At 43.3% G+C, this 23,369-nt stretch overlaps 1 protein-coding gene across 7 annotated transcripts in view; it reads left to right on the top strand.

Moving 5' to 3' along the window:
• LOC149307480 (multiple epidermal growth factor-like domains protein 11) overlaps nt 1–23,369 on the top strand; it is a 282,125-nt gene that overhangs the window by 234,460 nt on the left and 24,296 nt on the right. For all 7 annotated transcript variants that reach the window (XM_089539259.1, XM_089539256.1, XM_089539257.1 and 4 more), the window contains 3 exons: nt 15,956–16,102; nt 18,073–18,207; nt 22,993–23,121. In XM_089539259.1, coding sequence (XP_089395385.1) covers nt 15,956–16,102; nt 18,073–18,207; nt 22,993–23,121 — 411 coding nt within the window. The remainder of the gene's footprint in view (nt 1–15,955; nt 16,103–18,072; nt 18,208–22,992; nt 23,122–23,369) is intronic.

Genomic DNA, 23,369 nt, shown 5'->3' with positions numbered 1-23,369 from the left:
AGTACATTGCCATGTTATTCAGTCTGCAACCAGTGTTTAAGGAGTACATTAGTCTTTAAACCCTGTTTTATCCCTTCAGGGTCTGCAATGCTGAAGGTTTATCTGCACTGCAGAAATAATACAGTTTGACACTGCTTTAATTGCTATGGCTCCATGCTGGGATTTCCCACCTCTGTCAGAGAGTTTGAGCACAACAACAAACTACAAATTCCAGAATTCCATAGCAGCGAGCCATAGCAATTAAAGCGGTGTCAAACTGTTATTTCTGCATTGCAGATACAACCTAAGACTCAGCCAATGTTGGACAAAGGGAGCAGTGGCAATTCTATCTTGCAGGGTTGTTGTTTATTCCTGGTGATTTCATCTACCCATCCTCCTCTTGGACTGCAGTCCTACACACACGCCGCCTTAGTCTGTTTTTACCAAAGCACAAATCCTGATTTCAGTATATGTACTATCAGGAAAGTCTATGTATTATTTGCTCCCATTGCGTCGGTCTCTCTGACAGACAAGGCTAAATAATCCCATAAAAACTACTCATCCCAGGATTCCATTGCACTGTGCACTGTGTTATACCCATTGCATAGACAGAAGACGGAGGCTGAGAGGTGGAGGAAGGTGGCTGCATTGGGGCAAATGATGCTTTAACCAATTGATCTATTTGAAAGGCAGCAGTTGTGTGCAGTGCATGTATTATTTGTAGAGTTGTATGCAGCGCGTGTATTGTGTGCAGTACATGTATTATTTGACCCAACTTTACCCTGACGGTTGCAGAATCAAGTTGGGCAGCATCTGTGGCAGCGGAGGTGTGTGAGGTTTTCTTTGAGAATTTGGCCACTTTCCTTACAATTCAAAGTAGAGCGTGATTTGGAGCAGTGCTGAAGTGTGTAGATTTGAAGTTGTTGCACACAGGTCCTTAATTACCGGCCCTGGACAACTTTCTCCTCCTTCTCCCCCGTCGAGCGGCATCAGCATCGCAGTGGCAAGGCTCCCCTAAGAAAACAGTGGGGTTGCGGAGGAAGCTTTGTGAAGTCCTCCCAAATCAAAAGGCAACTTTATAAATATAATTAAGCAGCATGGAAGGAAGAAAAACAGGAAGGGAAGGGAAGGAGAGGAAGCGACAGAGCTGCGTTGCTTAGAAACCAGGCGCATCCCACGCCGTTTATGGTGGAACATTGACAGTGTGCAAATCCACGTTGTGGCTGCGTCTCCTTTCTCATGCCAAATGCTCACCTGGGCACTGTGCAGCCAGAGACTTTATTCCAGAAAGGAAGCTGTGTAAGGCTTGGCAGCAAAACAGCAACACTTTTCAGTGAGCATATTTATTGTGGCATAAGGCGCAATTGTCAGACACACCAGCCTGTAGAGGATCCACCAAGAGATATGCTGACATCTCCAGATGCCCACGTTCCTATGGAGAAAACAATGTGACCCTTGTTTTCTTGCCTCATTTGTCCCCACTACAAAAATGGGCATAATGGAAATCTATTTCTTTGGATGGTTACAAGGACGAAGAAGACACACTAGCTTGTAGAAGGTCCACCAGGAGATTTGGTGACATCTTTAGATGCCTATTTTCCTATGGAGAAAACAACGTGACCCTCATTGCTCTCCACTGCAAATTGGGCATAATGGCAATCTATTGCTAGGATGGTTGCAGGGATGAGAAAGGTATTGGAAATGGTGGACATGTTACTCCTTTCCCCTGACATTCCTAGCTTTCTTCATACAAGGGCACTTTTAAGATGGAGAAGCATTCAAGCACATGATTCTTGCTCCTTGCACTTTGAAACGGTGCAGTGCTAGCAAGACAGAGTATTTCCAAGCAATATGGTTTGGTTCTGATATTTGTAGAGCTGTGTTTGGGGAAGAATATCTAATACAGGTTGAGTATCCAAAATGTTTGGGACGAGAAGTGTTCTGGATTTTGGAATTTTTCTCTTTTGGATTTTGAAATGTTTGCATATACATAATGATATCTCTTGGGGATGGGACCCAAGCCTAAACATGAAATTGATTGATGTTTATTATACACATACTGAAGGTAACTTTAAACACATTTTAAATAATTTTGTGCATGAAACAAAGTGTGTACATTGAACTATCAGAAAGCCAATGTGCCACCGTCTCAGCCACCAAAGTGGACAATTTTGGATTTTGGTCTATTTATTTTAGGTTTCTGGATATGGGAGACTTAAACTGATTTTAAAAGTCAACCTATGGATTCTTCTTCCTTTAGCCCAGTACTTTTAGTGCAACATGATTTTTTCTCCTATTTGCAAAGTTTGCAAACTGAAGAGGAAATTGAAGTGATAAGAGTCCCATATTAGATGTGCATGGTTATTTAACATTATTTTGTGAACCTCACCATGTTGTCCGTTTTGCAAACATGCCCTTATAAATAATAGAGGGTCTAAACTTGCAAGGGAAAGTAAGAGATGCTGTCCTGGATTTTATTCCTAATTAGACATGGCCTAGAAAGATCAGAAAAGTTCAGGCACTTCTGAAGCGCTTGCGCTCTCGGCGCACAAGGGCGATCCACACGACTCTCAGATCCTAATGGCCACCGCCGGTCTGATCTTTAAAAAGTTATTCTGTATGTTCATCTCCACACACGGGACTTGCATTGATGTCGGTTTCTGTGCAGAAGATCAAGGAGAGGAGAAATAACTGTACTTTTAAAAAGAGAGAGAGAGAGATTCCCAAGATAGCATTCATTTTATTTTTTATATATATATTAAAAAAAACCAGAAACTAATACTATGAATAAAGCAGACCAGAAATCCTGGGAGAGGAAACTTGGATAAAATGGCGATAGGCTGGCATGTAGTCCTTGGCTTATTTTTTAAATTATATTAAAGCAAATTTCTCATCCACTCCATCAATCCAGGTAATGATAGATTTTAAGGATCTATGTCCGTATGCTGGGTATGAGAAGCAGCAAAACTGCAACTGACCTTATATCTAAAAAGGACAAAGTTTGGTGAGCCTTCTCCGTTGGAGAGCTCTGGTGCCACAACAAACTTCAAATCCATAGCACTGAGCCATGGCCATTAAAGTGGTGCAAACTGAATTATTTCTGCAGTGCAGATGGAGCATAACTCAATATATTTGGCTATAAGAAGCAGTAAAATAGCGACTACAAAGGACAGTTCTGGACATTACTAGTTTCTTGCAAAAGAATGATTTCAAGTTGTTGTAGAAGCAACACTCCTGACCCTTAGCCATAGTTAAGAAAGTATAGGGTTTACAGGTACAATCCCTCTCCATCTCTCCCCCATATTCTCCTAGCCATAACTTGCCTCCCCACCAGCCTTAACCATGATTAAGCATTGCTACTACAATGCTATTAATCATAGTTAGTGCTTAGGCCTGTTCATTCTTTGCATTGCTAAGATCTGAGGCTAGTTTCGGAGCCCAAATCAATCCTTGTTCAGAATTAACTGGGGTTAATAATGCTGGCATAGGTTCTGGCTGCATCTGCACTGGAGAAATAAGGCAGTTTGACACTGCTTTAACTGCCATGGCTTGGTGATAGGGAAGTCTGAGATTTGTAGCTGGAAGAAGCATTTAGGGTACATCTGCACTACATAAATAAGGCAGTTTGACACCACATTAACTGCCATGAGGGAAGTCTGGGATTTGTAGTTTGTGGTGGCACCAGAGCTCTCTGACAGAGAAGGCTAAATATTGCACCAAACTACACATACCAGAATTCCACAGTATTGTGCCATGGCAGTTAAAATGGTGTCAAACTGCATTATTTCTGCAGTGCAGGTGCAGCTCCTGGTGCAATAATCCACATGCTTTAGTTCTACCGCTCTTTCCTCCCAAGAACAGGACTTAACCTTAGAGAATAAAAAGAAATACAGCCTCAGACCGCTCAGCCTCCTTTTCAGTTATGGAAATGATGCATTTGCTCTGCCTTTTCCAAGGATGCAGCCAGAGATTTTGCTCCTAGGTTTTGCAGTCGGCGCCTTTTCTCTTCTCCTCCAACCCTTGACTGATTCCTTTGGGGGATTGAGAAAGCCTGCTAGGAAATGATGCTAAATATGCCAGGAGTATAAACAGCCCCATAAATCTTCAGTGGGGCTAAGCCCAGGTTATGACTTATGGCACCCAGAAGAGAGCCGTTGCAGTAGATTTTGATGTTGCTGACATATGTACATAGGGGTTTATCACACAAAGGAGATTGGGAACTTATCCCATGAATATCCCGGAAAAATCACGTAACGGTTTTGCATGACATCGCACAAAACCTGCCATTACCGTGGTCACAAAGAAGCGTTAAGGCACATCTTTTTACTTTTGGGATTTCAGTGACAAAGCATTTCCGATATCACTTTATTTGCATGTGATTATCATTTACACAGTTACTCGCCATTTTCACTTTATTTGCGGGATGCTTTGAATGCGCTTTAATCTCTCTTTAATGCCGAAATTAACCCCAGTGTGATAAACTCCACAGCGAAAGAGACTCATGATGATGTTGACTCCGGGAGTTAATGGTATAGAGAAGAAGTAATAAGGGAACTCTAAGGAAGGAGAATTCAGCTCAGAGAGATGCATTTGGCAAGCCAAGAGCAACATCCCTACTGTCAGTCAAACGCACCGAAACATGTTTCAGGTCTCCTGTGAACACATTAATTCAGGAATGCCGGGAAAAAACCCTTCTTTTTTTCTCCCTTCCACTCGGGGGAAGGCTGCTTTTGAATCTGGAGAGAAACGGACACTTTTGACGCAAAGCTGGGAGGTATTTTCAACCAGGTTTGCACACCGGCACTATAGGCGAGCGCAGGAAAGGAAGCCATCTTTGATCCGCTTTGTAGGGAGCAATAAAGGAGTTATTTTAAACATCATTGTTTTGCCCATTTCAATAGTGCTGTATTTTGCCCATTTCAATAGTGGTATAACCTGAATTTAGGTGGTTTGTGTGGTTTTTGAATACCATTAACGCTTAAAGGGCTGCAGACATAATCCAGTTCTTTACCACTTGAACTGCCCTGGATCAATGCTATGGAATTCTGGGAACGGTAGTTTTGTGTGACATTTAGCCTCCCACAAGAAACTACAGTTCCCAGCATTAACACTGAGTCAAGGCAGGTAAAGTGGTGTCAAAGTGGATTATTTCTCCAGTGTGGATGCAGCAATATGTACCAAGTTTCTGCTCCTTATGACAATGTTATCAGTCCATGCTTCACACAAATAGGTTTGCATTGCACAGTTGCTTCAGATAATGACCATCGATTAAACATCCTTTCACGAATTAACGTATTTTCACACCATGTTTCAAGCCCAGTATATTTCAAGGGAATCATTTCACATATTGCTGCCATGAATTATAAGACAGTATTGTTGTTTTTTCACACTTGCAAATGCCATCATTTAAAGACTACATATGAAACGATGGCTTGCATATGTAGATAATTCATCCCAGAACTGAGTGCCATGGACAGAACTTGCTGTCGTCTTCAGATGCAATGCTATTAAATGGAATGCATTTTCCCTGTTTCCTTCCCAGAGTCAAAACAGAAATGAAAAGGAATACATATTACATGAAATTAATCCTTTATTTTTAACCCTTCGCTAAATAATTTCCTGAAAGGCAAATGTAGTGGGGACCACACTCTGCTGTCGAATTGATCCATCGATTCGAATTGCAAACGGCTTTTTTTGGTACCAATCACAAAGCAAAGAATGGTAAATGGAGGTGAGGAAAAGCCCATGCTATGACAAGCAGACATCTTTCACCACTTGAGGGCGCACTTCTGTAAAATATGTGCTATGCATATTGTATAATTCTTGCATATTGTATAATTCAGTGGATGGAAGGGAATCAAGTCATTTGTGCCAACCTTGACAAACTATGAATATGCTGAGTTCAGGTTCCCTTGGCCGATATAAGGGCAGACTATAAACATCTTTGTCCTTAGGAGACCTCCGCTCATGTTTTATAAAGTCTGAGTTTACAAGGTGTGTAAGCTTTTTGCAACCTACACAAGCCAGGTTGTTAAACAAGAGACTTACGGTGCATTTTAGTGTGTGTTTGTGTTTTAAAAAGCCATTATGCTTAATTGGTTCCTTTTAGTCTTCTTCCATCATATAAAATATAATGTAAAATATAGCCAGAATTTTTTTTACCCATTTCCCATTAAGTCGTCATTTCTGGCTGGCTGTCCCCATTATCTGCAGAATTTTGCATTTAAATGCCATTGAAAACTCGGCCGGATTTTCAAACTATAAGTGTTCATTGCAGTGGTCATTCTTGCATCCTTGTATTATCCTTTTTTTACTTAAAAGGGTGGGCATTTCAGTCGGCCGCCGAGAAGGTTTTATTTCGCCCCGTCTCCTCTTTTACCTGCCTCCATTATTAGGCTTCTCTGAAAGGCAAAGTCTGTCTCTCCCTTTTATTTTATTTTTTCCCTCCATCAAAAATAGGAACACTTAGTGCTCTGGCTTCTGTGAGGGCCCTCTAAATCTTTAAATGTATCATAAGCCTATTAGAAATCAACTTTAATTTTTCATTGGCTTAATTTCAAGCGAGATGATAAGATTTTAATGTCCTCCTTTTGCTTAAAAATTCTCTCTTTGACAAGGAACCTTAAGAATGACTCCTGCTGGTTACCAGGCTATTTTATACCCCCCTTTCCCCCCCATTTAATTTGCATTGGCCAAGTTATCAAAGGCTTCGCCAAAGTCCTTTCCCCGTTAATTCCGCCTCTCAAACTTCTTGAGCGGCACCAGATCCGTATCTTTTGGTCAAGTTGACTTTTCCTTGGCTCTAAAGATAGTCAGAAGCAGCCACAATTTATTTTTTAGGGCACAGGCTGGGAATTATTCAAAGAAGAAAAGGCACCGTGGGAAGGCCAGAAATAAATTACAAAATAAGGAGATTAAAATGGGAAGAAAGACGATGGATGATGGCTGCAATCCTATGGCAGAGACCTCTGGTACCAAAGCCTCTCAGCTTTCTGCAGAGGTGCAAACAGAGCTGTGTTTTTTCTTCCCTCTGTGGTTTAATATATAGGGTGCATTTAATATATTATTATTATTATTATTAACCTTTATTTATAAAGCGCTGTAAATTTACACAGCGCTGTACATACAATCTTTTAGTTAGACGGTTCCCTGCCCTCAGGCTTACAATCTAAGAAGACACGACACAAAAGAAGAAGGGAGTGGTAGTGGGGAATGGGATCAGGTCCAGCAGTTCTTCTCCACTTCCGAGGCCTGGACCAAGGCAGATGGACTGGAGGAAGTGCTTGGCTTATAGGATGCATTTTTGTTGTTCTTGTGTGCCTTCCGGTCATTTCTGACTTATGGTGATTCTGAAGAGAACTATAGGGAAAAAAGGCCAAATGGCATTTGTCCTTGATCCAGCATTGGTCTCAAGCTGCTGCCGCACTGCAGAATTAATGCAGTTTGACACTGCTTTAACTGCCATGGCTTCATCCTGGGATTTGTAGTTTGTTGTGGCACCAGAATCACTATACATCGCCTTACCATTCGGTCTGCCACCGCTTCAAGGGAGTATATTAGTCTTTTGACCCTGTTTTTATCCCTTCAGGGTCAGGGAGATTTGCAATGCTGGCTAAGGTAGCATCTGCACTGCAGAAATAGTACAGCTTGAAACTACTTTCATTGCCATGGCTCCATGCTATGGGATCCTGGGATTTGTAGTTTGCCGTGGCACCAGAGCTCTCTGACAGAGGCGGCGAAATAGCTTGCCAAACTACAAATCCCTGGGGGTTTATTGATGACCCAGAATTGGATAGCAGGGAACCATGGCTGTTAAAGCAGGATCAACCTGGATTATTTCTTCTGTGCAGATGCAGCCAGTAATGTATTTTTCTCCTTCCCCAAATTATTATTATATTTATATCTCACCTTCCTCCCAGTACAGGGACTCAAGGTGGCACTGGAAGCAAACCAACCTACCTTCCTTCCTTCCTTCCTTCCTTCCTTCCTTCCTTCCTTCCTTCTCTTAAATCATTCTGAAAGGCTTCCCATGTGAGCAAGGCGAGCCCGCCATCATCAGAAGCACCAGTCTGGTGTTTCCGTTTTCTCTGTGATTCCAAGCCAGGGGATCCTTTCCACTACAATTTAAAGTGAACTGTGACTCGAGGTATATGACCCTCGTTCCCATTCCGATCCTCATTGGGCAAGGGAAAAAAAACCTTTCATAGTTGGAACAAAGGGCCTTTTAGAATCGATTGCCAAAATGGAGCAAAGGCGAATCAGGAAGCGATTCAAACTGCCAGTGGGAATGACCCCCAGGAGCAATGGAAAGCAGAGCCTTCTGCTTGGCATTTGATCTGATGATCCAGATTGCATCATGATGCCAGGGCATGGCTGCTCCTCCGCTCTCAGCACGCCAGGCGGGGGGCTGATTGTACAGAGCCCAGACCGGAGGAATTAATTGTTTAGAGAGGCATAGAGCCCTGGCTTCTGTGGTTGAGCTCCTTGGGCCCTTTAATTAATTTCTGGTGGCATCCTAATGTGCCCCGGCACACTGTTTGGGAATTACTGCCTTGAGATGTGTCCTCTTCATCTGTGACCCCCCTGTTTGTCCTTATTCCTCCTCTGGGCCTAATATGGAACTAATCAGATGGGAGCCTTGCAAACCTTCGCCTCGAGTTTCCCTTTCTCCAGCTTGGAACGGATGCGGCGGCATGCTTGGTACACATATAGAGGCGAGCGGGGCTTATGTAATTATTAATGAGTGGATTTAGATACAAAGAGCCTTATGCACAAAGGCAAGAGTACAGCCGCAGAAGCAAAAGAGGAAAATCGCTGGAAGGACAAATAGTCTGCCAGGTGCCAGATTAGCAGATAGAAGAGATAACTTTTTCAGTGATGGTTTATTTTGTGGAAGCAGTAGATGGAGGGCAAGAGGTGGAGAACCTTTTCTCTACATATTTTGCAGGATCCGTCCTTAGGTGAAACTGTGGTGAACATACAGAGCTTAGGAAAGTTACGTTTTAGACTGCAACTCTCAAAATACCCATCAGCATGGCATGCCAACATGGGGGACTGTAGTCTAGAAAGGTAATTTTGCCAAGTCCTGAGTGTTAGGCCCCCAGGCTCAGCTCTCAAGCTGAAAGACGTAATGCTGACCTGCCTTGTAAAAATGTTGCGATGGATTGTTGTTGTTGTTGTGTGTCTTCAAGGTGTTTCCAACCTATGGCAACCCTAAGGTGAACCTATCATGGGGTTTTCTTGGCAAGCTTTGTTCAGAGGAAGTTTGCCATTGCCTTCCCTTGAGGCTGAGAGAGTGTGATTTGCCCAAGGTCACCCAGTGGGTTTCATGGCCAAGCTGGGAATCGAACCTGGGAATCTCCAGAGCTGTCATCCAGTGGTCAGATCACTACACCATGCTGTCTCTGAGGTGTAATCTATATGGGGTCTGGCCAACTTCTCCATTCGCAATCTGGGGTAAAAAAGGGGATTCTCTAATTTTGCATACACATTCTTCCAATCCTACAGTCAAGTATGAGTGGCAGGAGGCTCCCATCTCAGTGGGATGATGAAGTTGCTACCGGTTTTACTCCACATTTTAAAAAGTTGCTATCCAGCCTGATAGACCCTTTTATGGAGTAGGGCACAGTGCCTTGGATAACTCCTTTAAAGTTCAAGATTAATGCCCCGGGGTAGGTTCATTGTCTCATTGATATGTGGCCACCAGCAGATGTTTCAGACTGTGTGGTTATGGAGTATAGCTCTCTGGAGGTGGCTAGGAAGCCTAGTGCCGTTGCAGATCATGCGCTTGCATAGAGAAGGTTCCCAGTCGAGTCCCAATACCTTCCATTAGACAAATCTCAGCAGGGCTTTGCAGTGTCTCCCTATTCCCCAGAGGCATCAATAGCGAATGCAAAGGGTATGGACTGCACCGGATGAAAGCCCAGAGGGGGTATATTGGCTGCTGGATTGGTAGGTGAAGCAGGGGGACAGAAGGGTGGCACGGTCGTTTGTTGCTGCCAACCACATCCCAGTATTAAGTGACACCAGCCCTAATGATGCCACTCTGTGTAGCTACTGTCTGTTGGAACTGAGAGTGCAAAGGGAAGATGGATGCCATGTGCGATAGCCTCCTATGTTCCTCTTCGCTCACAGAGTTGAGCAAGAGGTAGACAAAACCCAACAAGACCGTCAAACTTTCCTGACAGACAGGCGCTTTTAAGCCTCTTGCGGCGGAAAGCAGCGCAGAGCCTCTCAATGCCTTAAAAAACGAGTCAATTTACGGTTTTGTAAGCTAGCAGCTAAGTTCAGGAGTAGACTCTTGCTTACAGCTTGGAAAGAAATTTGTTCCTGATGAGTAAAACCATGCAGGTTGCCAAGCTGGGAGCAAGACTCCATAGTGGAGGTAGCCTCCAGCCTACAAAAAACTTGTGCCATGCTAGTTTTTAAAAGCAAGTTTTATACCAGTTTTTGAAGGCAAGGCTGTTGCCGTCCCTACTGCTGTTACTGCAGTAGATTTAACACAGCTGTCTGAACCACATGGGATGCAAAGAAGGGGCTTGCATTGTTGCTCACTTGTAGACCTTTGGCATAGCTACGTTCATTTTTTTGGGGCAAGATCAACAGCAGGGTTGTCTTGTCATTTGGAACCAGGATACCTGATCTGGAAAAGTCCAGGATTTTCCTTTTCAACACCAAAATCTAGACCCCTGAGAGGCCCCCGCAACCTGCAATAAATAGGACATCGTCCCTCTGCGCTCCAGGAATCAGTTCTTTCCATTGGTATTCCAAAGACGAGGGACGGTTATGACTCGGTGTCATGCTGAGAAGACGGAAGAGACTGGCAGAGTGTTTAGTGTCTGATCCGCCACATCCGTCGAAGCCTGTCGCTGCTAATTTCAGTGGAACCTGTCTCAAGGTTTTGATGCATTGAGGGTTTTTTTGGTAAAAAGTTGGAGGGGAGGAGGAAGAGAGAGAGAACGCAGAAGGGGAAATAATTACAGCTGTATGATGATCTATCCGTCTCCCTGCGGAGTTCCCACCACCAACACCACCTTTCTCTGACTCCTTTTCAAACAAGAGGAAAGGAGGCTACATTCTGTAATTTCTTCTGTCCTTACATCGCTGAAAAATAATTAGACTCAGTTCAGCAGCAGGGCTCACCCTCCCAAAGACCCAGCTACAGTCAAGGGGATACAAGAAGTAAACCTGATGCAAGTCTTGCTCTCATTTAGTCTGTTTTTTCCTCCTTTCTCTTTCTTTGGAGATGTCTGGTTGTGTCTCTAGACACAAACAATGGAAAAGGGGGATGAAGGTTGGCGAATGCTGGAGCGAAGCAGCAAGGGCAAACACAGGGATGGATTCTTTCTCCAAAAGTGCAAAAACCTTGGGAGGGAGGATGACGCAGTTCAAAACCAAGCATCTCCTATGTGTGCAAGGCACACCAAGGACCGGTTGTTAATCCTTCTGGACAAGAGCGCACAGTTTTCTGTGTAAAAACGGTCAAGATGGGCATGGGCAGCAGTTTTGTCTCCTGCAGGAAAAACAACAACAGATAGGCTAGAATCCTCTCTGTGTTTTACATAGGGACACGTTCCTCCTTGGAAGCAGCCTCACAATTAACATGCACTTTCAGTTCCAGATTAATTTATATAGTTTTGAGTCTCCCTTATCCAAAATGCTTGGGACCAAAAGCATTTTGGATTTTGGGGGGAATTTTGGAATACCTGTATTTGCATCTACAACCATAATGAAAAATCTGAGTTTACCACACTGGGGCTAATTTTGGCATTAAAGTGCATTTAAAGCATCCCACAAATAAAGCAAAAATGAAAATTAATGGCGCAAATGATTATCACACACAATTGCACAAATAAAATGATATTGGAAATGTATTGCCACTGAAATCCCAAAAGTAAAAAGATGCGCGTTAATGCTTCTATGTGACCACTTTAATGGCAGGTTTTGTGCAACGCCTTGTCCGGGATATTCATGGGATAAACTCCCGATCTCCTTCGTGTGGTACATTCCATCTTGGGATCCAAGTCTAAACCCAATATTCATTTACATTTCACATATACTTTAGACACACGGCCAGAAGGTAATTTTTACACCTTTTTTAAAATATATTTGTGTGTGTGCATGAAACGAAACTTGTGTACACTGAACTGTCGGAAAGCAAAGGTGTCACAACCTCAGCCATCCAGATGGACAATTTTGGAGTATTTTGGATTTGGGAATTCCAGATAAGGGATACACAAGCTGTGGGACGCATACTTACATAGCATTTTTGCTTCAAACTAAGCTGCTCAGATTTATGAGGAAGGAGAGAAGAAAGTTGTGTCTCCTCTTGGAAGGTTATCCTCCATTTAAAAAAATCCAGATCGTGGAGTAATGTACAGAGTTTGAATTGCCTGGATAAAAAATTATGCGCCAATCACTTTGTGAAATAGATGCAATAAAAGCTGGCCTTTAGCACATGAAAGATAAACATGGACACTATGAACCTGAAAACATCTGAAAGTGTTCCTGGCGTATTATCTCTTTGCAGACATTTTGAATATAAACCTCATTAAAAGGTGTGGAATTGCTGTTGTCTTCTGGGTGCAATTAGGCCTTTGCACCACTCTTCTCTGTTGCATTAGGACAATATCCCCATCAGGAATCATTTCCCCTTTATTTAGCCCTGTGCGGATTCTGCTCATTACTCTTCCATTAGAAGTGACATTTCTCCCATGAAAAAGAGAGATGGATTTTAATACTTCTACCTTTTTTTTTCCAGAGGAAGGAGTCAGTGTCACTCTCTCCAAACCCCAAGACAAGAAATAATGTTCCTTAATTGTCTCCATTTATAAATAGCTCATCTTACAATAAAAGAATCCGAGTCCAAATATTGCTGTCGGAAAAATGGGAAATGGGACATGACAGCCATTCCTTTAATCTCGCCGCGAATTTAATTCCAGGAGCCTGGCTTTGGCAGCATTCAACACTGTGGTGAATAATCTGCCATCAGGTCAAACATGGGAACTGCACAAGTCATGTGCCAGTGCGCCAGTGCAAATGCTGCTAAACGGACTCTCTCACAAGGTCAGGATCCACATTGCAATTGAAACACAGGAAGGTGCTGCTCTTAAAGGTCTTCCAGCGCATGCACGTGATGGTCCCAGAGCAGGCCCTTCCATTAGATCTGGGTGTGGATCATGTGCCCCCCACCACCACCCAGATGTTGTTCAACTTCAATTCCCAGCATCCCTCACTATTGGCTATGGTTATTGGCTGGTTATTGCTGCCAAGAGTTGCATCTATGGGACCATACAGCTCTCGCATTCATATTAGGTCATATTAGTATGCAAAGGGATCTTGTAGCATCTTTGCTCTCCATGTCTGGCCTTGTTCAGTGGCCCTTGAAGGAAGACTGGAAAAAGAAACAACTGAATTGGAACATACCCACGTATTCCAGTCCATCAGCAATGGGTTGAACTGAAACTATGGCTTTCTTGACACACTATTGCAACACTGGTTAACACCTTTGTCTCATTTATCTCATCTCCTTTTTGGTCCCCATTCTGCACAGACCACCTTCCAAAAGTCCATGATAAAACATCATTCAAGGCTCCTCTTCTCTTTGCCGTTTGCACACTTCCCAACCTCATGTTACAACGTCGCTAACACTAGCACCATCACTACCAGCCTGTCTGAAATTTGTGTTTATTTTTGGGCTTGGAAAATGGATACCAAAGAGGGATGGGTTCTTCTGTTCTCCTAGAGTGCAGTAATATATATCTGCACTGTAAATGCGTTCCGTGATTACCGTTCTGTTGATTTAATCATCCTCCAAAACAAGATGACTAGGATGAAAAAATCCCACCAAGGTGGTATGTTGCTTTTGGTGTTGCTTTTGGAATCCTAATGAAGTTATCAGAAAGGAGGAAATGACTTGAAAGGAGTTTTATCCGTGGCTGTGCGTTTAATCCAGCCTTTGGCTGAGTTACGGTCTTGCACCATCAGCGCCTGCATTTATCCTTTTATCCGATAGAAACATGCGCCTAGCTGATAAAGAACTCCCAGGTGTTGTAGGGATTGCTTAAATGAACTTGGTATCAGATCTCATTGCATTCGGAAACAGCAGTAAGTCGCCAGGTCTCTCAGTTTGCTGTTTATATGTTTAAACCAAATCTGCACAACTTGTGACCTGCTGAGTCAGGTGCCATCCTTTGCCATTTTGCCATAAGGGTGGCTTGCCAGGCTTCGGATGCCACTCTTGTTTTTACAATCCTAGGAAGGCATCATAGAATTACTAGAAGGTTACCACTTTCCAAGGAAAAAAGTAACAAAAGGGTGTTTTTGTTGTTGCACACTTTCATGTTATTTCCAAGATATGGCGACCCTAAGACGAATTGATCGCAGGTTTTATATCAGGTATATCAAAATGTAAAGGATATTAATTGTGACAATAGAACTAAATCTGAAATATTGTTGTTCATGATGCTTTGTTATTCCCACATGAATCTTCCTATAAACCTCCATTGGCAGTTTGATCATTGCAGCCTCTGTACCTGATTCCTAATTTGTTCCTAGTTTATGACTGACTTAACATGGGAGAAGCAAACCAGAATGATTGCCTTATAGTACAGTTTCCCTTATCTAGAATTCCAAAATCCAAAGTATTCCTAAAACCAGACAGTGGAAAACATCCTATGGATAGAAACCACAGTTGGCCCAATTCCCCCTTCTATGCAACTGTTAAGGATTTAGATACCAAATCTTGCATGCCAGCACTGTTTCCAAAAGAACTCCTATTTCTAGAATCTAAAATAATTAAAGTGTTTGCCTAGCAAGACTACACCATTGAGTAGCCTTTCGGACTATTGTAGATTTGCAGGATTGGGTTTTGGTTCCTTTTAATTCACTTGTTGACAAGAGAAAGAGTAGATGCCCTTATTTAAATGTCACTAATTAAAGGCATACCAGACTCTGCATTTCTTAAATCTCCTGCAAATACTCTACTACCTATACGCATGCGCGCCCTGAACTTTAGTAGATTCAAATGTTGGAATAAATGGCAAAGTATTGTCTTGGGAGCCATTTGATGCCCACATTTGCATTTTCTGCATCTCTGCATGTTTGCAGAGCATACACATTTCTGAGGATGCAGACAGAGAATCCAGGATATGGGATCAACTCTTATGCTAAGTACCCTGCAAAGTAAAGGTCCAGTTATGACTTAATCATGGATCAATCATTATCTAACCGAAATCGCTCCATAGAAATGTGGGGATGTAAGAACAGGATCTCTGGGGGTTAAGAGAGGCCTCTCTTACACACTTCCAGCAGAATTGACTCAAGTTCTGGGCATCACAATTCAAAAAGGATTCTGAGAAGCTGGAGTGTGTCCAGAGGAGCAACCAAAATGGTGAAAGGTCTGGAAACCATGAAGCCCTGTGAGGAGACACATGGGGAGCTGGGTATGTTTAGTTTGGAGAAAAGAAGGTTAAATGATAGCCCTGTTTAAATGTTTGAAGGGATCTCATATTGAGGAGGGAGCAAGCTTGTTTTCTGCTGCTCCAAAGAATAAGAGACAGCACAATGGATGCAAGCTATAGGAAAAGAGATTCCACCTAAAAACTAGGAAGAACTTACTGGTGGTCAGAGCTGTTTGATGTGGGAAGATGCTGCCTTGGAGTATGATGGAGTCTCCTTCTTTAGAGGTCTTCAAACAGAAGCTGGATAGTCATCTGTTGAGGTTGTTTGGATTGTGTGTTCCTGCATGGCAGAAAGGACTTAGACTGGATGGCCCTTGAGGTCTCTTCCAAGACCTGTGGAAGGGACCCCCCAAACCCAACAGGCATGAGATCAGGTCAGCTCTTGGTTGCTTCTCAAATCCATTTCACTGTTGGGTCCTGAGTTCCAAAGCAAAATATGTCACTGTAGTTGTTCAGATGGGCTTTGGCATCTGTTGGGCAACCCAGAGATTAATCTATCTGTCTCCATTCCCCAGGCATCCATTGCGATAGTGTCTGCACGCAGGGACGCTGGGGACCCAACTGCTCCATCGCCTGTAACTGCGAGAATGGCGGGTACTGCTCCCCAGAGGACGGGACCTGCGAATGTGCGCCCGGCTACCGTGGACCCATGTGCCAAAGAAGTAAGAATCTGGGTGCCTCCTTTTTTGCCAGCTGTTCCTCTAGTCACAGCCATGAGGGAAGGGGTTCATACATTTCTTGCTCCAAACCGCCCAGTTCTCTCATCTGGAAACCACCAAGCTTTATGTCTTAGCGGGAGCTAGGTATGTTTAGTTTGGAGAAGAGGAGTTTAAGCAGGGAGATGGCATCCATGCTTAAATATTTGAAGGTGTGTCCTATTGAGGATGGAGCAAGCTTGTTTTCTGTTGCTCCAGAGAATAGGATGCAATGAATGCAAATGACAGGAAAAGAGATTCCAGCTTAACATTAGGAAGAACTTCCTGACTGTAAGAGCTGTTCAACAGTGGAGTCTCCTTCTTTGGAGGTGTTTAAACAGAGGCTAGATGGCCCTCTGTCAGGGATGCTTTAGTTGTGAGTTCCTGCATGGCAGAATGGGGTTGGACTGGATGGCCCTTTTGGGGGTCTCTTCCAATTCTGTGATTCTGTGACCAGACAGGTTTTTCTGTGATTCCTGCCCTACATTTCCAAAGGTGATACAACTCTTTCTGACCTTTCCCGTGGTCGGTTCTTTTTGAAAAGACCTCTTTAACACAGCAAGTCACTTGGCCGTGGAACAAAACAGCCCATTTCCCACTTGATTTCCACAAGTCCCGCTTCCTGCAGCGGTACGCCCCTCTTCTATCCAAAAGAATTTGTAACTGCTATCCTCCCCCCCCCTTTTTTTTTTCCTTTTTTAACTTAAAAGCAAGCCTGCGACCCCCTGCTGCCACAAATGGCCTTTGAGAGTTTCCATTATAAGTCCGTTCCCTGGCGCTTGCTAAGTGTTCATAGACCAGCTCTACAAACCTGGAGTAAGATTCTCCAAGAGTAAGGGAGACAAGGGAGGCATCCTTGGTTTTTCCCCTTCATCTGTTTGTTTCCAATTGGACTTAAAGAAATGGAAACTTTTCCAATGTGAGAAGAGAGGAGCAGCTTAGTTCTGTCATCAGCTGCTGGGATGCAGATCAGAGGAGCCTTCAAATTCCTCCATAATGCCATTTTCCATGCATTTTCCACTCTTGTGTTGCCTCTGACACCGAGGGAGGTTTTGCGCGCCTCCTCCTCCTCCATTGGAGCGGGGACATAATTATGCCATGCATTTGCCTTTTAAGAATTGCTTGTCATCAGCCTTGTCCCTGAACTGAACTTTTATCCTGGCTCATTGTGAAGGTTGACAGCCGTTTTTGTTTCAGGGGATACATCTGTATCTTGGGCGCAGGGTCAGTGAGCCTCCCCTGGAAGGGTCTCTAGCATATTGTGCACAATTGTAGAATGGAAGAATGCAGAGAAATGGCTGTATTCGTCTGGAATACTAGGGATCTTGTAGCACCTTTGAGACTAACCGTGCAAAAGAAACTGTAGCATCAGCTTCCGTAGACTGGGTCTACTTCCCCTGATTCATGCAATGAACTGGTGCCCAGTACTATACTTGCAGGTTTTGCATTTCTGTTGCTGTTCATACAGTCTGATTATAAAGGTCCTTTACAAAGTTACATAAACAAATACATAAAATACATAAATTATTATGTTCAGAATTAGTTGCCATAACAGTTTTAAGAAGCAGTATGGTCTGCTGCCACACTGCTGCAATAATGCAGTTTGTTAATGCTTTAACTGCCATGGCTCCATCTTATGGGATCCTATGGAATCACCGGAGCTCTCTGACAGGGAAGGCTAACTATCTCACAAAACTGCATATCCCATAATTGCGTATCAGTGAGCCATGGATTAGTGGCCATGAACTTAGTTGGTAGCCTTGGGCAAGTCATTTTTTCCTGGACTATTGCCTCCCTTTTTTGATCTGCTGTGAGTAGAAAGAGTGTAAAGTTCTTGCGTTGCAGGAAATGCACATTGTAGAAACAAGGTTGAGGGCTAGCAACTTGTCTGAGTTTTCTCTCCTGTATTTATTTGTTTGTTTGTTTGTTTGTTTCAGTTTGTCCTCCGGGTTTCTATGGGCATCACTGCAGCCAGCCATGCCCACAGTGCATTCACAGCACTGTCCCTTGCCATCACATCACAGGACATTGCAGTTGCCTCCCGGGGTTTTTTGGTCCGCTCTGCAACCAAGGTAGGAAGACTTTCAATGGTTCTCATTGGTACCATGTGTTTGGGAACAATTGCTCCAAGGCATTGAAATGTATCTATAGGCCCATGGCAAGGTTACTATCATTATTTAAAAAATAAACATCCCCTAAAGGGTTTGAGGTCCAAGATAGCAAGTGGGAAAATCTGTTTTCCTTCATAGCCAGAAATGCATATGAGCACTTGCACCTTTTTTGTTTTGTAAATAAGCGGCATGCTAATAATATGCATAAATGGGAGAGACGCAGGGCTTGGGATTCAAGCATGTGTAAATTAAATGCGACAGGTATTGTAGAGTCACCTGGCTGTTCAGGTCTCGCTTTTCATTGCTGTCAGTTCTAGCCCGTCCTAAACACACCATGGCACTTGTGAGTTGTGAGTTCTTAACAAATGGAAGAAGTATGTGCCGATGCCAATGTGCCAATCACAAATCTTTCGAGAAATGACGTCTGGAAACCAACGTGTTTGTGATCCAATAGGCTGCAGAGGAGTGATGCAAAAGAAGCCTGGCTTTGCAGGCAGAAAGCCCTGGGATTGTAACCCTTCTTTTTAAGGATCTCAGGCTGGAGGGTTGCAAATGCCCACCAAAAAGGGCTTTTGGGGTTGGAATAGGCAATACTGTACCAACTCAGAACATAGATAAGAAGACAGTATCTTCTCCCTGTATATTTTGGATTACAGCTGCACTGCAGAAATAATGCAGTTTGACACTGCTTTAACTGCCATAGCTCCATTCCATGGAATCCTGGGATTTGTAGCTCTCTGACAGCGAAGGCTAAATATCTCACAAAATAGCAAATCCCAGGATTCGATAGCATTGAGCCGTGGCATTTAAAGCTGTGTCAAACTGCATTATTTCTGCTGTGCAGATACTGCCTTTATGTTTTAATGCCCATTTTATATGTTTTTAATAGTACTGTTTTTTTAATATTAATCCATTTTGTGTCCCAATTGTGGGGGGAAAGCAACAACAACATCAATACTAATAATAATATGATGCATGCTCCAGAGTGCCTATTCCCATCTTCCCATTTAGTGCAATGAAAATGACCTGCTCAGTCTGGATCATGCATTTTTCCCTTCTTTTTCCATAATTTGGACGAAAGGAGGCTGGAATCTTCTGTTTTGGACAGCGTGCAATTTAGCATCTTGTCTAAAACCCTAAACTCTTAGTTCATCTTGAGGTGAAGTTGGCTGGCTTCCACTTGTTACAGAGGAGATGGAGCACAGTTTGCCCAGGTTTGCAAGATGCAGCAAGCAATGCTTAATCCAAAACAGACTCCAAACTCTTTCATCATAGCAAGATCCAAGGGGGAATGGGAAAGTGTAACCCCTGGAATAGTCTAAATTGATGGGTTCGTTTCATCGGAAACTCGGGTCTGCGCTTAAGGGGAATTCCTCCTCTTTGGATCTCATTCTTTCGTTGCAAGGCAGACAGATGGACAGACTTCACCCTCTCTTGCAATGATTTCCTAGTTGGCACATTACAAATTAGCAGGCGGCACTTAGGCAAAACCATTCGGCATAGATTAAACAGAAACATAATGTTTTCTTTTTCCTCCTTGCTGCTTACCTTATCAAGATGTATCCCAATTTATAGGAGACCCAGCACTTCACTTTCCCCCTTTCAATGAAATGGGCCGCTTTCGGTGCAGAAACCCAGTTCAGTTTTTCAAAGTCTGGAGCCAGACTAATTATCTCATTAAGCTCAATCCTGTTTTCTTGCATTCAATCTGTTGAGTGTCCCTTGCTTTCCCTTTGAAATGTTGATCCGCCCAGCCAAATTGCCATAAAATATTCATGTTCTAATTAAATGCGGACGGTGTTGCAATTTGTCATAATGTGCCAGCATATGATATGATATATGAGATATATATATTCTTATAAAAATATAAAAAAGGAGGATGAAGAGATTTAATATTTTGCTTTAGACTAATGTGATCCAAATGCTGTTTTTTAAACTGCAATTATGATAATACTTTCTTTCTTTTGCTCCCTGTTGTTGAGACTCTAGTAATAAGCAGCAAGCATCCATTTTAACAGCTCTAAAAGTTTAGCGTTGGCCTTTAGCTGGCCTGCTCCCACTCAAATGGACTCCGCTACTTTGTGTATTCTTTTAAGGCACTGGTTTTCAACATTTGCACATACAGATGTTTTGGACTTCAGCTCCCAGAAGTCCCAGCTAATACGATCAATTGTGAGGAATTCTGGGAGTTGAAGTCCCAAACATATGGAAGCCAAAAGGCTGAGAACCGCTATCCTAAGGATTGAGAAGAGGGTGAGAAGAGGAACTGTAGGCCTGATTCCCACTGCCTTTTAAACCAGATCGCAAATCAGTTTGAACCAATTCAAATGACCCTGGTTCCCACTTGAATCGATTAGGGGGGGGGGGGGGGGGCATGCGCTAGACCCATTTAACCCACATCTTTTTGACGCCGATTTTTTCTGCGTCTTTTTGGGTAAATCCATTCCGCGCAAATGTGAACCAGATGCGGATCGCAATCAATTTAAATTTGCCCTTCGACCGGCTGGAGCGGGTCCATTTTGAATCAATTAATTCGTCAACATGAACCACAAGTGGGTTATTTTATTTTATTTTACAGGGAAAAATGCTATCAGGGCAAATGTAGTGTGAACCACACTCCACTCTCGAATCGATCCGTCGATTCGGATCGCACACCGATTTATTTGTAAGTGGGAATGAGGCCTATATTTCAGAGGAAGGAGCTGGCAAAACCACATCTGAGGATTCCTTGCCTAAGAAAACTCTATATAATTAATGGGGTTGCCATAAATCAACAGACGACTTGAAGGCACATAACACACACAATAAGTCCTAAATCCCTGAAGGCACCAGATCCTATCTGATCTTGGAAACTAAGCATACCTGGTTAGTACTTTGATGGGAAGCCACCCATGAATCCCAGGAGCTGTAGGCTCAGTTTCAGAAGAAGGAACCAGCAAAACCACCTCTGAGCATTGCTTGCCTAAGAAAGCCCTATAAAACTCATGGGGCCACCATAAGAACAGGGGGTTTGAAGGCACATACACACACAATATAACACAGGACCTAAATCTCCTGAAGGCGCCAGATCCCATCTGATCTTGGAAGCTAAGGATGATCATCCCTGGTTAGTATTTGGTTGGGAAGCCACCAGTGAATCCCAGGTATATTTCAGAGGAAGGAACCAACAAAACCACCACTGAGCATTCCTTGCTGGAGAAAACCTTATGAAATTCATGGGGTCACCATAAGTCAACAGGTGACTTGAAGGCAAAGACACATATTTTAATGGATTCTTATCGATCCAAGGATGAAGGATGCATCCCAATGAAGTGATGTCTTTTCCCGAGAACCAAATTGCGTTTTGTAACGTTGCAGAGATGTTGGCGCAAGGGAAGACAGGTGTCATCAAACACCCATCCCAAATACACACCTTTCCATTTGCTGTATTTTTGTTTCATTTCAGTTGAGAAGCTGTTCGGTTTAGCATTTAGCTTCAAAGTCAACGTTATCTACTCTGGGAGAGATAAGTGCGTTGCAAGGCTGTATATGCGATTGTCTGCCAACCTGTTTGCGCCATCCCTGTCATTGACTCAGAGCAAATGATTCCCGGCTCCAGATTTCATTCTAGGATTGAATCGTTCGGAGAATAGATTGAGGTCATCTCCCACGAATGTGCGCTGGAAACCGTGAATTGTCAAAATGTTACCATAACAAAACAATGCATAGAGGACGCATAATCACTTCTTGTAAAAAAATTTCTATCTATTTACAAGTGATATGAGTCTGCCTGTGTTTCTGTTGCTTTCTTTGTGGTCTATGCATCTTCCGTATTGGAGGGAGGTCCGCCGGTGGGGTGAAAAAGACGCCAGTTTTTCTCAGGGGGAGAAGCCAGCAGCCATTACAATTCCTGCAATTTAACCATGTCTTCACAGTGGTTTAGACAACATCAGAACTTGGAATTTATATATTTTTATTTTTAACATCTATACCCAGAATCCCCTACTCAAGCTGGCTGGGGCGGGGTATTCTGCTGGCTGTCGTCCCCAAAAGTAACTTTTCTAGGTTCTGCTCCAGAATGCACATTCCCATTTTCAAGGGAAAGCAATTCCAAGCAATGATAATGGGGCCTGAGTGAGAATCATGATACCAAGGCTGCATCTGCACTGCAAAATTAATGCAGCTTGACACCGCTTTGGCCTTGTTCCCACTTACAAATAAATTGGTTTGTGATCTGAATCGATGGATCAATTCAACACAAAACGTGGTTCCCACAACATTTTCCCTGATCTCATTTTTTCCCTTTAAAATAACCCACTTGTGGTTCACATTGACGAACGGATCGATTCAAAATGGACCCACTCCAGCCGGCTGAAGGGCCAATTTAAATCGATTCTGATCCGCATCTGGTTCACACTTGCACAGAATCGATTTGTCCAAAAAACATCAGCATCAAAAAGACACGGGTTAAATGGATCTAGTGCATGGCCCCCCTCTCCAGATTGCTTCAGCGAATCGATTCAAGTGGGAACCAGGGTCATTTGAACTGGTTCAAACCGATTTGCGATCCGGTTTAAAGGTAGTGGGAATAAGGCCCCAGACAGCAGGGATAGATATAACACAAGAAGCACATCTAGAGCTTCCGTGGGGAAATAGGCTGATTTTTGCCTTCCGTGGTCTGATCTTTGCTATCGTTCCAGTGGCCAAGGCATGAGACTCAGCAACACCAGGAAACTTGATCTTTTTTGTGCCTTTGTGTTTCTACAGTGTGCCCAAGCGGAAGATATGGGAAGGACTGCACAGAAACATGTTTGTGTACGAACAATGGGACCTGCAATCCGATTGATGGATCTTGCCAGTGTTTCCCCGGCTGGATAGGCAAAGACTGCTCCCAAAGTAAGGCGAAAGCTCTCTTGCCCCTCTTTTCCAGGCTCAGATATCTGTTTTCTGTTAATGTTAAAAGGCTGGTCTGTTTATGGCTGCAGAAATAATCCAGGTTGACACCACTTTAACTTCCAGGGCTCAATGCTATGGGCTTCTGGGGTTTTGTGTGACGTTTAGTTTTGTGTGACATTTACCCTTCCCTGCCAGAGAGCTCTGGTGCCACAGTGAACTACAGTTCCCAGAGTTCCATAGCTACACTT

Source organism: Sceloporus occidentalis, unplaced genomic scaffold (genome assembly GCF_023333645.1).
Source record: "Sceloporus occidentalis isolate IW3139 unplaced genomic scaffold, rSceOcc1.0.p SCAF_9, whole genome shotgun sequence".
Classification (NCBI taxonomy): domain Eukaryota; kingdom Metazoa; phylum Chordata; class Lepidosauria; order Squamata; family Phrynosomatidae; genus Sceloporus; species Sceloporus occidentalis.
Note: the sequence above shows the minus strand (reverse complement) of the source record. Positions and strands in the feature narration are given on the sequence as shown.